At 42.6% G+C, this 13,944-nt stretch overlaps 1 protein-coding gene across 1 annotated transcript in view; it reads right to left on the bottom strand.

The window, feature by feature from the left end:
* Positions 1-9,339: 9,339 nt before the first annotated feature.
* The window catches only part of LOC109868884 (E3 ubiquitin-protein ligase SH3RF3), an 82,295-nt gene continuing 77,690 nt past the window's right edge, over positions 9,340-13,944 (bottom strand). The window contains exon 9 of the mRNA XM_031798391.1: positions 9,340-9,564. Within this exon, the coding sequence (XP_031654251.1) occupies positions 9,396-9,564 (169 nt within the window). The 3' untranslated portion in view covers positions 9,340-9,395. The remainder of the gene's footprint in view (positions 9,565-13,944) is intronic.

Here is a 13,944-nt window from a genome sequence, read left to right on the forward strand (position 1 = left end):
CCCCTCCCATAGCAACGTAATTAGAGATCAGTGAAACTGGCATACTTGTTTGGCCATTTTGGATCCAAAGTTCTGTTTGAAATGAACAGGGGTTCCATCCCTGATAGAGCCACCATGGTAGCTGTGGAAGGTTTTCATTTGGATGAGACCATTGTGTTTAAAGAAGGGGTTACCAATCATTTATGTAAGTGCAACGTTATCTACAATCATACAAACCGCTGCTGTTCACAAAGAAAGTGAAAAATTCCCGAAATGTAGCCTAAAATTTCGTTTTATTTATGTGAATTGCAGAGTTTAAAAAAAATAGGGGTTCAACAAGGGTTCTTCTAAGATCCTCAAAGTTCCTTGAAGAACCTCGGGGTTCTTGACACCGAAAAATGCCCCCAAAAGGTTCTTCCAAGAACAGTCCTAGCTTGCTTGCTATTATGAAAATCGAATTCTTGCTTGCGCCGTGCCTAAGAACAGCCCTTAGCCGTGAGAAATTGGCCATATATTCAATTCAATTCAAGGGGCTTTATTGGCATGGGAAACATGTGTTAACATTGCCAAAGCAAGTGGGGTAGATAATATACTAAAGTGAAATAAACAATCAAAATTAACAGTAAACATTACACATACAGAAGTTTCAAAACAATAAAGACATTACACATGTCATATTACGTATATATACATATATCACAAACCCCGGAGGAGCCTTATTGCTATTATAAACTGGTTACCAACGTAATTAGAGTAGTAAAACGAAATGTTTTGTCATACCCTTGGTGGTCTGATATACCATGGCTTTCAGCCAATCAGAATTCAGGGCTCAAACCACCCAGTTTATAAAGGGAAATAATGCACGCTTTAGAATGCCCTTCAAGGCTATCTGAAAGGAGTATTCAACAATGCACGGTTAGTTAGAATATGATAAACACTATTGCTGCATTGGGGGCAGATGACTAAACTGCTCCCTTATTTGTGTGTGTCTATGTCTACAGGTATACTGACGACGAGGCACACAAATGTATGTGCAATTGGTATTGGTTTGCTGCATAATGTTATGCAGATCACGTGTATCATCTACAGTTAATTGTAATGGTTTCTCTAAAACCTTGTAGGACTCTTCAATGAAGATCCCAAAGGACTCTACATTATGGACAAGGTAATGTGTATGAAAACCGTTGTCAAAAGTGAATACTCTTTTTGACCACAAAAACCAAGGTATGAGTACTGTCATGTGTAGGTTTTGTTAATCATCTGTATAATTGTCTGTACTCACAAACTTCATCCTCCCTACACCTCTGATGAATATAACAGGAAACCTGTTCGATCACCATGCACTGCAAAAGGATTCTGGCTATGGATAGCCTACAGAGGACATTCATGATCATGATCATGATCATCAAGGTGATGTAACCATTGGACTTGGGGCTGTGCTGGGAGATTACCTCATATTTGGATTTAAAAATGTTGCTTTGCCATTAAAATCATAATAAACACAGACAACTAAAATATTGTGTTATTGTTATGCTGATCAATAATAATCATAATCATAATCATATTTTTCTACATTTCCTCTGCTGTGTCCTGGTGCGCATTCAGCAGGATACAATGTTTTGGAATGTTCAGATATAACTATGTAATGTAGCTAGAACAAACATGCTTCTCCGACAAGGAATCATTTCTTCTCTATTAATTTGGCATTTCTGTTGACATTTCTATCTGCAACGTTTGGCAAATGAACGTGGCCCTGGCCATTGTCCTCATGGAAATATTTGTGGTTGCAGTGTAGTCCTGAGACACTAGAGGGCGCGAAACAACTGCTTTAAACTATAGAGAGAAACTGCCATGCACTATGATACATTTCTCGTTCAAAATTATTTCTCATCCTCATTATATAATTTATATATTAAATAACGACCAATAGAACACTCAGAATATCAACAAAGAAATCTAGATATTTTCATCAATCTCTCACCAACCTCTCAAGAATGTATGTTTTATTCTTTTCAGCTATGTTTCTAGTGGTCTGTATACTATTTAAAGGGTGTTTACTGCCCTACTGAGATGATCTATGATCTTCAGTGTTCTCTTCATGAAGCTCTATGCCCTTCTCACCTTCTCCTGACACCCTGCTGTGCTGCCTGGCTAACTGCCACACACACAGATCTGGAATGTGGCCAGTTGATGCTGTGGAATCTACATAAATACAGTATCTGCAGCAGCTGAGCTGTGCATGTTTGTTTGTATATAGAGGTTTTAGGCTTGGTGAGGGACTGAACGAGGTCAAACCTATCTTGTGCCGGACCAGGGGTGTTTGTGTGTGTGTGCGTGGAAACAGTGGATGAAGCATGTGCGTGGGTAGTGGGTTGGAGTGGGTAGTGGGCTGGGTTGACCTTGTTGAGAAGGATGGGATATCTGGGTTGGGGTGACCTGTATCCTGAATAGAAACCCACCAACACAGAACCTGGCATGCAGAAGTGCTGTTGGCATCAGAGAAGTGTTGACTAGAATGGTGATCAGTGTCCTTACAGCCCAGTTTCCTAAACACACACACCTCTCTACCCTGTGATGACACACACACACACACAGTGTCACACACACACCTCTCTACCCTGTGATGACACACACACACACACACACAGTGTCACACACACACCTCTCTACCCTGTGATGACACACAGACACACAGTGTCACACACACCTCTCTACCCTGTGATGACACACACCTCTCTACCCTATGATGACACACACACACAGTGCCAAACACACGCCTCTCTACCCTGTGGTGACACACACACACCTCTCTACCCTGTGATGACACACACACACACACACACACACACACACACACACACACACACACACACACACACACACACACACACCTCTCTACCCTATGATGACACACACACACACAGTGTCAAACACACATCTCTCTACCCTGTGGTGACACACACACACCTCTCTACCCTGTGATGACACACACACAGTGTCAAACACACACACACCTCTCTACCCTGTGATGACACACACACACACACACACAGTGTCAAACACACACACCTCTCTACCCTGTGATGACACACACACACACACACACACACACACACACACACACACACACACACACCTCTCTACCCTATGATGACACACACACACACAGTGTCAAACACACATCTCTCTACCCTGTGGTGACACACACACACCTCTCTACCCTGTGATGACACACACACAGTGTCAAACACACACACACCTCTCTACCCTGTGATGACACACACACACACACACACACACAGTGTCAAACACACACACCTCTCTACCCTGTGATGACACACACACACACACACAGTGTCACACACACACACCTCTCTACCCTGTGATGACACACACACACACACACACACACACACACACACACAGTGTCAAACACACATACACACCTCTCCACCTATATAGCATGTGTGTCAGCCAGGCCTTAGCTTCACTCTAAATGCAAATAGGTGTTTGGTGATTATTCCTGACAGCCTTGCTGTCACCCAACTCCACCGGGACAGAGAGAGGGAGGAAGGAAGTGATGGAGAGGAGGCAGTAGTGAGATAGCATGTTTGTCAACAGGCACGAGGCGAGACAGGTTGTATTAAAACAAAGGCATTTATTGCAAAAATGCACTTGACATGAAAAACCAACCAAACCACGAGGTCATCATTACGAGACAATGTTTAATGATCACATGATCACATGGTAGAATGCTGGTCACCAGCGGAGGGCAACTCTGGCACCCACGAAATATAAATAATCTGGACAATATACAGTATCAGTCAAAAGTTTGGACACAGCTACTCATTCAAGGGTTTTTCTAGATTTTTTACTATTTTCTACATTGTATAATAATAGTGAAGACATCAATACTATGAAATAACACATATGGAATCATGTAGTAACCATAAAAGTGTTAAACAAATCAAAATATATTTTATATTTCACATTCTTCAAAGTAGCCACTCTTTGCCTTGATGACAGCTTTGCACACTCATAGCATTCTCTCAACCAGAATCATGGCACCTGGAATGCATTTCAATTAACAGGTGTGCCTTGTTAAAAGTTAATTTGTGGAAATGTTTTCCTTCTTAATGCATTGTGTTGTGACAAGATAGGGGATGGTATACAGAAAATAGCCCAATTTGGTAAAAGACCAAGTCTATATTATGGCAAGAACAGCTCAGATAAGCAAAGAGAAACAATAGGCTATCAATACTTTTAAGACATGAAGGTCAGTTAATTTGGAAACATTTCAAGAACTTTGAAAATTTCTTCAAGTGTAGTTTCAGAAACCGTCAAGACCTATGACGAAACTGTCTCTCATGAGGACCGCCACAGGAAAGGAAGACCCAAAGTTACCTCTGCTGCAAAGGATAAGTTCATTAGAGTTACCAGCCTCAGAAATTGCAGCCCAAATAAATGCTCCACAGAATTCAAGTAACAGACACATCTCAACATCAACTGTTCATAGGAGACTGCTGATCTCCACATGTGTGGTTCCCACCATGAAGCATGGAGGAGGTGTGATGGGGTGCTTTGCTGGTGACACTGTTGGTGATTTATTTAGAATTGAAGGCACACTCAACCAGCATGGCTACCACAGCATTCTGCAGGGATACGCCACCCCATCTGTTTTGTGCTTAGTGGGACTATCGTTTGTTTTTCAACAGGAAAATGATCCAAAACACACCTCTAGGCTGTGTAAGGGCTATTTAACCAAGAAGGAGAGTGATGGAGTGCTGTATCAGATGACCTTGCCTCCACAATCACCCGACCTCAACCCAATTGAGATGTTTTGGGATGAGATGGATCGCAGAGTGAAGGAAAACAAACCAACAAGTGCTCAGCAACAAGACTGTTGGAAAAGCATTCCAGTTGAAGCTGGTTGAGAGAATGCCAAGAGTGTGCAAAGCTGTCATCAAGGCAAAGGGTGGCTACTCTGAAGAATGTAAAATATAACATATATTTTGATTTGTTTAACACCTTTTTGGTTACTACATGATTCCATATGTGTTATTTCATATTTTTGATGTCTTCACTATTATTCTACAATGTAGAAAATAGTACAAATAAAGAAAAACCCTGGAATGAGTAGGTGTCCAAACATTTGACTGGTACTGTATAAATATATATATATATATATTCTTTATTTTCTGTTGCAGTAATGTAACACTACTCTTGTAACACTTCTCTCATAGTTAGACAGCATTAGATTCAGCATGAGAAGTCAGTGGTACAGCACTCACACCAAACAATCTATAAAGTCTTGTCAGTGGTACAGTACTCACACCAAACAATCTGTAAAGTCTCGTCTGTGGTACAGTATTCACACCAGACAATCTGTAAAGTCTTGTCAGTGGTACAGCACTCACACCAAACAATCTGTAAAGTCTTGTCAGTGGTACAGCACTCACACCAGACAATCTGTAAAGTCTTGTCAGTGGTACAGCACTCACACCAGACAATCTGTAAAGTCTTGTCAGTGGTACAGCACTCACACCAAACAATCTGTAAAGTCTTGTCAGTGGTACAGCACTCACACCAAACAATCTGTAAAGTCTTGTCAGTGGTACAGTACTCACACCAAACAATCTGTAAAGTCTTGTCAGTGGTACAGTACTCACACCAAACAATCTGTAAAGTCTTGTCAGTGGTACAGCACTCACACCAAACAATCTGTAAAGTCTTGTCAGTGGTACAGTACTCACACCAAACAATCCGTAAAGTCTTGTCAGTGGTACAGCACACCAAACACACACTCACACCAAACAATCTGTAAAGTCTTATCAGTGGTACAGTACTCACACCAAACAATCTGTAAAGTCTTGTCAGTGGTACAACACTCACACCAGACAATCTGTAAAGTCTTGTCAGTGGTACAGCACTCACACCAGACAATCTGTAAAGTCTTGTCAGTGGTACAGCACTCACACCAGACAATCTGTAATGTTTTGTCAGACAAACCAGAAAGACAGTTGACCTGAACACACTGACTCATGGGAACACTGGGGAGCAGGAATAGCAAGATGGGTGCTGTGTGGTGACTGAATCATGTGGAAGTGCTGCATCTCCAACAAGGAGGTGATTTAGCTCCACAGACAAATAGTAGAAACAGACAAACAGGCTGGCATTTTGGGTTCAGTAGAAACAGGGTTACAGCTGATTCATCTGGGGCTAAGGGTTGCTTCTGGACCGGGTTTCACTCTATTCTCTCTCTGAGGAGGAGGAGGAGGAGGGGAGGGACTGGGACCCATCCAGTCCTTTCAAATCACAGTGTGTGTGTTGGTGTGTATGTGTGTGTGTATCAGGGCTTGATGGAAAGACTCTAATCTCATCTGAATCTTTGGGTGTTTAAAGTCATCTGTCTGTCACCCAACTCGGGGATTACCCAGACTCCCCGGCTGCTGCTACTCGAATCAGAACCAGATGGTCTCACACAAGGGTGTGCTTTGTGCTGAGACGGAGTGTGCTGTCTGTCTATTGTAGATCTAGTCTCATCTGTGCTGTAGCCAACTTGTTCTGGCCTTCCTAACTCTGTGTGCTTCTGTTTCACTATGTCTTCCTGACCTGTAGACTTATCTGCTTTACTCTTCTAAACCAGTTGATCCTACTTCTGTTGTTGAACAGCTGTTTTGTGCTGAGTCAATGAAACAGTAGTTGTGTGCATAGATAGGAGTGGACCACTGTTGTGTGCTTAACCAATGAGAGAGGAATACTGCTGTGTGCTTAGCCAATAAAAAAGGACCACCATTGTGTGCTTAGCCAATGAAAGAGGAGTACTGTTGTGTGCTTAGCCAATAAAAAAGGACCACCATTGTGTGCTTAGCCAATGAAAGAGGAGTACTGTTGTGTGCTTCACCAGTGAAATAGGAGGTTTGATGTAGCTTGCCAGACGTGAGGTATGTTTAAGACCATTTGAGACCATTGGTGTGCTTTCTGTCCCGTTGTTGAGCTGCCACATGGCTGGTATTAACCACTGCTGGTCACACGCGCATGCACTCACACGCGTACACACACACATAAACACACATAAACACACACAGACACACACACCGACCAGAAGGAACAAGTATAAGGTAAGCCAGGGTCTTTAGGTGCTTCTGTAACCAGTCCGGCCTGTCTCTAGCCATACCACACATTCATATGGACACTCATGTTTAGAGCATATACACACTGAAGCAGTAGAAAAATACTATGCACCGCCTGATGATGTCAACATCATAAGTCATTGATGAGGTTGATGAAGGACCCCTCCCATAGCTGTCCTGGGAGTGCCTGCGTGGATAAAGGCCCCTGCTCCTTTGAGGCTGGTTGGAGCTGGGGTGGCGGTGTGTGTTGTGTTATGTGTGTGTGGGTATTACTATCCTTGTGGGTACCGGAAATCCTCACAAGGATAGTAAAAAAGGAAAATTATCCCCCATGGGGACATTTCCCAGGTCCTTACGAGGACAAAGGCTGTTTTAGGCGTAGAGGTTAGGTTTAGGGTTAGAATCAGGGTTAGGGTAAGGGGTTAAGGTTAGGGTAAGGGGTTAAGGTTAGGGTAAGGGTTAGATTTAGTGTTAGGGTTAGGGAAAATAGGTTTAGGGAAAGTAGGATTTTGAATGGAAATCAATTTTAGGTCCCCACAAGGATAGTAAAACATACAGTTGATGTCAGAGGTTTACATACACCTTAGCCAAATACATTTAAACTCAGTTTTTCACAATCCCTGACATTTAATCCTAGTAAAAAATCCCTGTCTTAGGTCAATTAGATCACCAGTTTATATTAAGAATGTGAAATGTCAGAATAATAGTAGAGAGAATTATTTATTTCAGCTTTGATTTCTTTCATCACATTCCCAGTGGGTCAGAAGTATATATACACTCAATTACTATTTGGTAGCATTGCCTTTAAATTGTTTAACTTGGGTCAAACGTTGCGGGTAGCCTTCCACAAGCTTCCCACAATAACTTGGATGAATTTTGTCCCATTCCTCCTGACAGAGCTGGTGTAACTGAGTCAGGTTTGTAGGCCTCCTTGCTCGAACACGATTTATCAGTTCTGCCCACATATTTTCTATAGGATTGAGGTCAGGGCTTTGTGATGGCCACTTCAATACCTTGACTTTGTTGTCCTTAAACCATTTTGACACAAATTTGGAAGTATGCTTGGGGTCATTGTCCATTTGGAAGACCCATTTGCGACCAAGCTTTAACTTCCTGACTGATGTCTTGAGATGTTGCTTCAATATATCCACATCATTTTCCATTCCTCATGACGCCATCTATTTTGTGAAGTGCACCAGTCCCTCCTGCAGCAAAGCACCCCTAAAACATGATGCTGCCACCCCCACAACATGATGCTGCCACCACCGTGCTACACGGTTGGGATGGTGTTCTTCTGCTTGCAAGCATCCTCCTTTTTCCTCCAAACATAACGATGGTCATTATGCCCAAACAGTTCTATTTTTGTTTCATCAGACCAGAGGACATTTCTCTAAAAAGTCCGATCTTTGTCCCCATGTACAGTTGCAAACGGTAGTCTGGCTTTTTTATGGAGGTTTTGGAGCAGTGGCTTCTTCCTTGCTGTGTGGCCTTTCAGGTCATGTTGATATAGGACTCGTTTTACTGTGGATATAGATACTTTTGTACATGTTTCCTCCTTCACAAGGTCCTTTGCTGTTGTTCTGGGATTGATTTGCACTTTTCGCATCAAAGTGCATTCATCTCTAGGAGACAGAATGTGTCTCCTTCCTGAGTGGTATGATGTCTGCGTGGTCCCATGGTGATTATACTTGCATACTATTGTTTGTACAGATGAACGTGGTACCTTCAGGCATTTGAAAATTGCTCCCAAGGATGAACCAGACTTGTGGAGGTCTACAACTTTCTGAGGTCTTGGCTGATTTTTGTTGATTTTCCCATGATGTCAAGCAAAGAGGCACTGAGTTTGAAGGTTGGCCTTGAAATACATTCAGGTACACCTCCAATTGACTCAAATTATGTCAATTTGCCCATCAGAAGCTTCTAACGGCCATGACATCATTTTCTGGAATTTTCTGGAATTAGTGTATGTAAACTTCTGACCCACTGGAATTGTGATACAGTGAATTATAAGTGAAATTAATCTGTCTGTAAACAATTGTTGAAAAAATGACGTGTCATTCACAAAGTAGATGTCCTAACAGACTTGCCAAAACTATAGTTTGTTAACAAGAAATTTGTGGAGTGGTTCAAAAACAAGTTTTAATGACTCCAACCTAAGTGTATGTAAACTTCCGACTTCAACTGTATGCTCTGTGTGTGTGTGTGTGTGTGTGTGTGTGTGTGTGTGTGTGTGTGTGTGTGTGTGTGTGTGTGTGTGTGTGTGTGTGTGTGTAGCGATCCTGTTCAGAAGATTTCTACAAAGCTGCCGGGGAAGAGCCCAGTGCGCCCAGTCCTCTGCAGAGTGCCTTTGTACCAGCCATCTTCTCTCTTCTTATGAACAAACACCACATCTCCCTCTCTCAGCTCGATCTCTGCCTCGCTTTGAGGGGGGTAGGGCACAACCACACGATACCTAGGGAGGGAGAGTTATGAATAATGATGCACTGTAACTCATATTAAGACACACACACACCATAAACACACACACACACTTGCACACATACAGTAAGAGTTGATATATGCAGCTACTCAGGTCAACATCATTCAGCAGTCTTGTACATAAATGGCTCACACAGATTTATAAGTGCTTGACACTTTGGAGTAGTGTGTCTGGAGCAGTGTGTGTGTGAGTGTGTGTGTGTGTATGTTAAGCGGCTGCTCTCAGAGAAAAAATACATGTCTGTGTAAACCAGAGGAGCTATAGCTCACAGTGACCGCTGAAGGACTGATAACCTACAGCTCAAGCTCCAAGCTGTGAGTGTCTGTGTGTGTGCGTATGTGTGTGTGTGTGTTTCTGTGTGCACGCTAGTGCTTGCGCGTGCTTGCACTTTCTTGCGCTTGCTTGCGTGTGTGTGTGCTGGAGGGCACTATTATCTCTGACACACACCGATGGGGATAGGAGAAGAGTGATGATCAGAGGCTCATTTATTTTTTGTGCTGCAGTGGCATAGACTAGCGTATGTTTCAAGGTGTGTGTATGAGAGTGTGTGTAAAGACAGTATATTTGTTGTAACACAGTATATATTGGTGTAACCCTAGATTGTAAACTGACATGGCCACATGGTTTGTGTCTCTTTGTTAACAAGAACTTGTGCGCAATCTCTTATATGAAGGAAGTCTCTTAAGTTATGCTTGCCTGATTTAGAACACCTTATGATAAACTGTCGACCACACTATTTAACAAGAGAGTTTTCATCTATATTTTTCGTAGCTGTCTATTTTCCACCACAAACCAATGCTGGCACTAAGACCACACTCAACGAACTGCAAACAAGAAAATGGTCACCCAGAGGCAGCTCCTAGTGGCCGGTGAATTTAACGCAGAAAAACTATAATCTGTTTAACCTAATTTCTACCAGCATGTCACCTGTGCAACTAGAGGCAAAAAAAACTCTAGCTCACTTTTACTCCACACAAATATGCAATAAAAATGTCCACCCCGCCCTCCATTTGGCAAATCTGACCATAACTCAACCCTCCTCATTCCTGCTTACAAGCAACAACTCAATAAGGAAGTACCAGTGACATGCTCAATAAGGAAGTACCAGTGACATGCTCAATAAGGAAGTACCAGTGACATGCTCAATAAGGAAGTACCAGTGACATGCTCAATACGGAAGTACCAGTGACATGCTCAATACGGAAGTACCAGTGACATGCTCAATAAGGAAGTACCAGTGACATGCCCAAAAGGAAGTACCAGTGACATGCTCAATACGGAAGTACCAGTGACATGCTCAATAAGGAAGTACCAGTGACATGCTCAATAAGGAAGTACCAGTGACATGCTCAATACGGAAGTACCAGTGACATACTCAATAAGGAAGTACCAGTGACATGCTAAATAAGGAAGTACCAGTGACATGCTCAATAAGGAAGTACCAGTGACATGCTCAATACAGAAGCGCTCCTCAGGTGGTAGAGCATGGTGCTTGCATATGCATGACTGTAAGTCGCATTGGATAAAAGTGTCTGCTAAATGGCATATATTATTATTATAAATCAAATCAAAGTTTATTTGTCACGTGCGCCGAATACAACAGGTGTACAGTGATATTTTCTTGCAGGCTCTAACCAATAGTGCAGAGAAAAAAAATTATGTGTGTGTGTGTGTGTAGGTAAGTAAAGAAATAAAACAACAGTAAAAAGACATTTGAAAATAACAGTAGCAAGGCTATATACAGACACCGGTTAGTCAGGCTTATTGAGGTAGTATGTACATGTAGGTATGGTAAAAGTGACTGCATATATGACGAACAGAGAGTAGCAGTAGAGTAAAAAGAGGGGTTATATTAGATATTATAAGTGGTCCGATGACACGGATGCTAAGCTATAAGACTGTTTCACTAGCACAGACTGGAATATGTTACGGGATTCATCCAATGGCATTGAGGAGTTTACTACCTCAGTCACTGGCTTCATAAATAAGTTAATTGAGATTATAATGGCGCCAGAGGGGATGGCTGCCCTTTTACGGGCTCCTAACCAACTGTGCTGTTTTATTTATTATTTTTGCATTGTTTGTAACTAATTTTGTACATAATATTGCTGCTACCGTCTCTTATGACCGAAAATAACATCTGGACATCAGAACAGCGATTACTCACCTCAAACTGGACGAAGATTATTTCTTTAATGAGTCCGACACGAAGGTTAAACTGCTTTGTCAAGACAAGGCCCAAATCCAGTCATCAGCGTGAAGAAAAGACAGAGAAAAAGGGGGAGGAGGGCAGAGTGCCTGGTATGAATTCACCGACGAGTAACTAAACCACCACTACCCTCTGTATTATTGGCCAACGTGCAAACACTGGAAAACTAACTGGACGATCTATGATTGAGACTATCCTACCAATGGGACATTCAAAACTAATATCTTATGTTTCACTGAGACTTGGCTGAACGACGACACAGATAATATAGAGTTGGCTGGCTTCTACGTGTTTCGGCAGGACAGAGCAGCTACGTCTGGTAAGACGAGGAGCGGGGTTGTGTGTCTATTTGTCAATAACTGCTGGTGCGCGATGTCTAATATTAAAGAAGTCTTGAGGTATTGCTCGCCTGAGGTTGAATACCACATGATAAGCTGTAGACCACACTATCTACCACACTGTCTATTCGTAGCCGTTTATTTTCCACCACAAACCGATGCTGGCACTAAGACCGAACTCAACGAGCTGTAAAAGGCCATTTACAAACAAGAAAATGCTCATCCAGAAGCGGCGCTCCTAGTGGCAGAGGACTTTAATGCAGGCAAACATCTACCAGCATGTCACATGTGACACCAGAGGAAAAAAAACTCTAGATCACCTTTACTCCACACACAGAGATGTATACAATGCTCTCCCTCACCCTCCATTTGGCAAATCCACCCAGAAGCCATGGATTACAGGCAACATCCACACCGAGCTAAAGGCTAGAGCTGCCGCTTTCAATGAGAGGGACACTAATCCGGACACTTATAAGAAATCCTGCAATGTCCTCAAACAAACTATCAAACAGGCAAGGTGTCAATACAGGACTAATATTGAATCCTACTACACCGGCTCTGATGCTTGTCAGATGTGGCAGGGTTTATTATGGACTACAAAGGGAAACCAAACCGCGAGCTTCCCAGTGACGCAAGCCCACCAGACAAGCTAAATGCCTTTTATGCTCACTTCGAGGCAAGCAACGCTGAAGCATGCATAAGAGCACCAGCTGTTCCTACATGTTTAACCTCTCCCTGGCAGAGTCTGTAATACCTACATGTTTAACCTCTCCCTGACCGAGTCTGTAATACCTACATGTTTAACCTCTCCCTGGCCGAGTCTTTAATACCTACATGTTTAACCTCTCCCTGACCGAGTCTGTAATACCTACATGTTTAACCTCTCCCTGGCATAGTCTGTAATACCTACATGTTTAACCTCTCCCTGGCAGAGTCTGTAATGCCTACATGTTTAACCTCTCCCTGGCATAGTCTGTAATACCTACATGTTTAACCTCTCCCTGACCGAGTCTGTAATACATGTTTAACCTATCCCTGGCAGAGTCTGTAATACCTACATGTTTAACCTCTCCCTGACCGAGTCTGTAATACCTACATGTTTAACCTCTCCCTGACCGAGTCTGTAATACCTACATGTTTAACCTCTCCCTGGCCGAGTCTGTAATACCTACATGTTCAACCTCTCCCTGACCGAGTCTGTAATACCTACATGTTCAACCTCTCCCTGACCGAGTCTGTAATACATGTTTAACCTCTCCCTGGCAGAGTCTGTAATACCTACATGTTTAACCTCTCCCTGACCGAGTCTGTAATACCTACATGTTTAACCTCTCCCTGACCGAGTCTGTAATACCTACATGTTTAACCTCTCCCTGACCGAGTCTGTAATACCTACATGTTTAATCTCTCCCTGACCGAGTCTGTAATACCTACATGTTTAACCTCTCCCTGACAGAGTCTGTAATGCCTACATGTTTAACCTCTCCCTGGCATAGTCTGTAATACATGTTTATCCTCTCCCTGGCAGAGTCTGTAATACCTACATGTTTAACCTCTCCCTGACCGAGTCTGTAATACCTACATGTTTAACCTCTCCCTGACCGAGTCTGTAATACCTACATGTTTAACCTCTCCCTGACCGAGTCTGTAATACCTACATGTTTAACCTCTCCCTGGCAGAGTCTGTAATACCTACATGTTTAACCTCTCCCTGGCAGAGTCTGTAATACCTACATGTTTAACCTCTCCCTGGCAGAGTCTGTAATACCTACATGTTTAACCTCTCCCTGGCAGAGTCTGTAATAC

The sequence above is a fragment of the Oncorhynchus kisutch genome, linkage group LG2 (assembly GCF_002021735.2).
Source record: "Oncorhynchus kisutch isolate 150728-3 linkage group LG2, Okis_V2, whole genome shotgun sequence".
Classification (NCBI taxonomy): domain Eukaryota; kingdom Metazoa; phylum Chordata; class Actinopteri; order Salmoniformes; family Salmonidae; genus Oncorhynchus; species Oncorhynchus kisutch.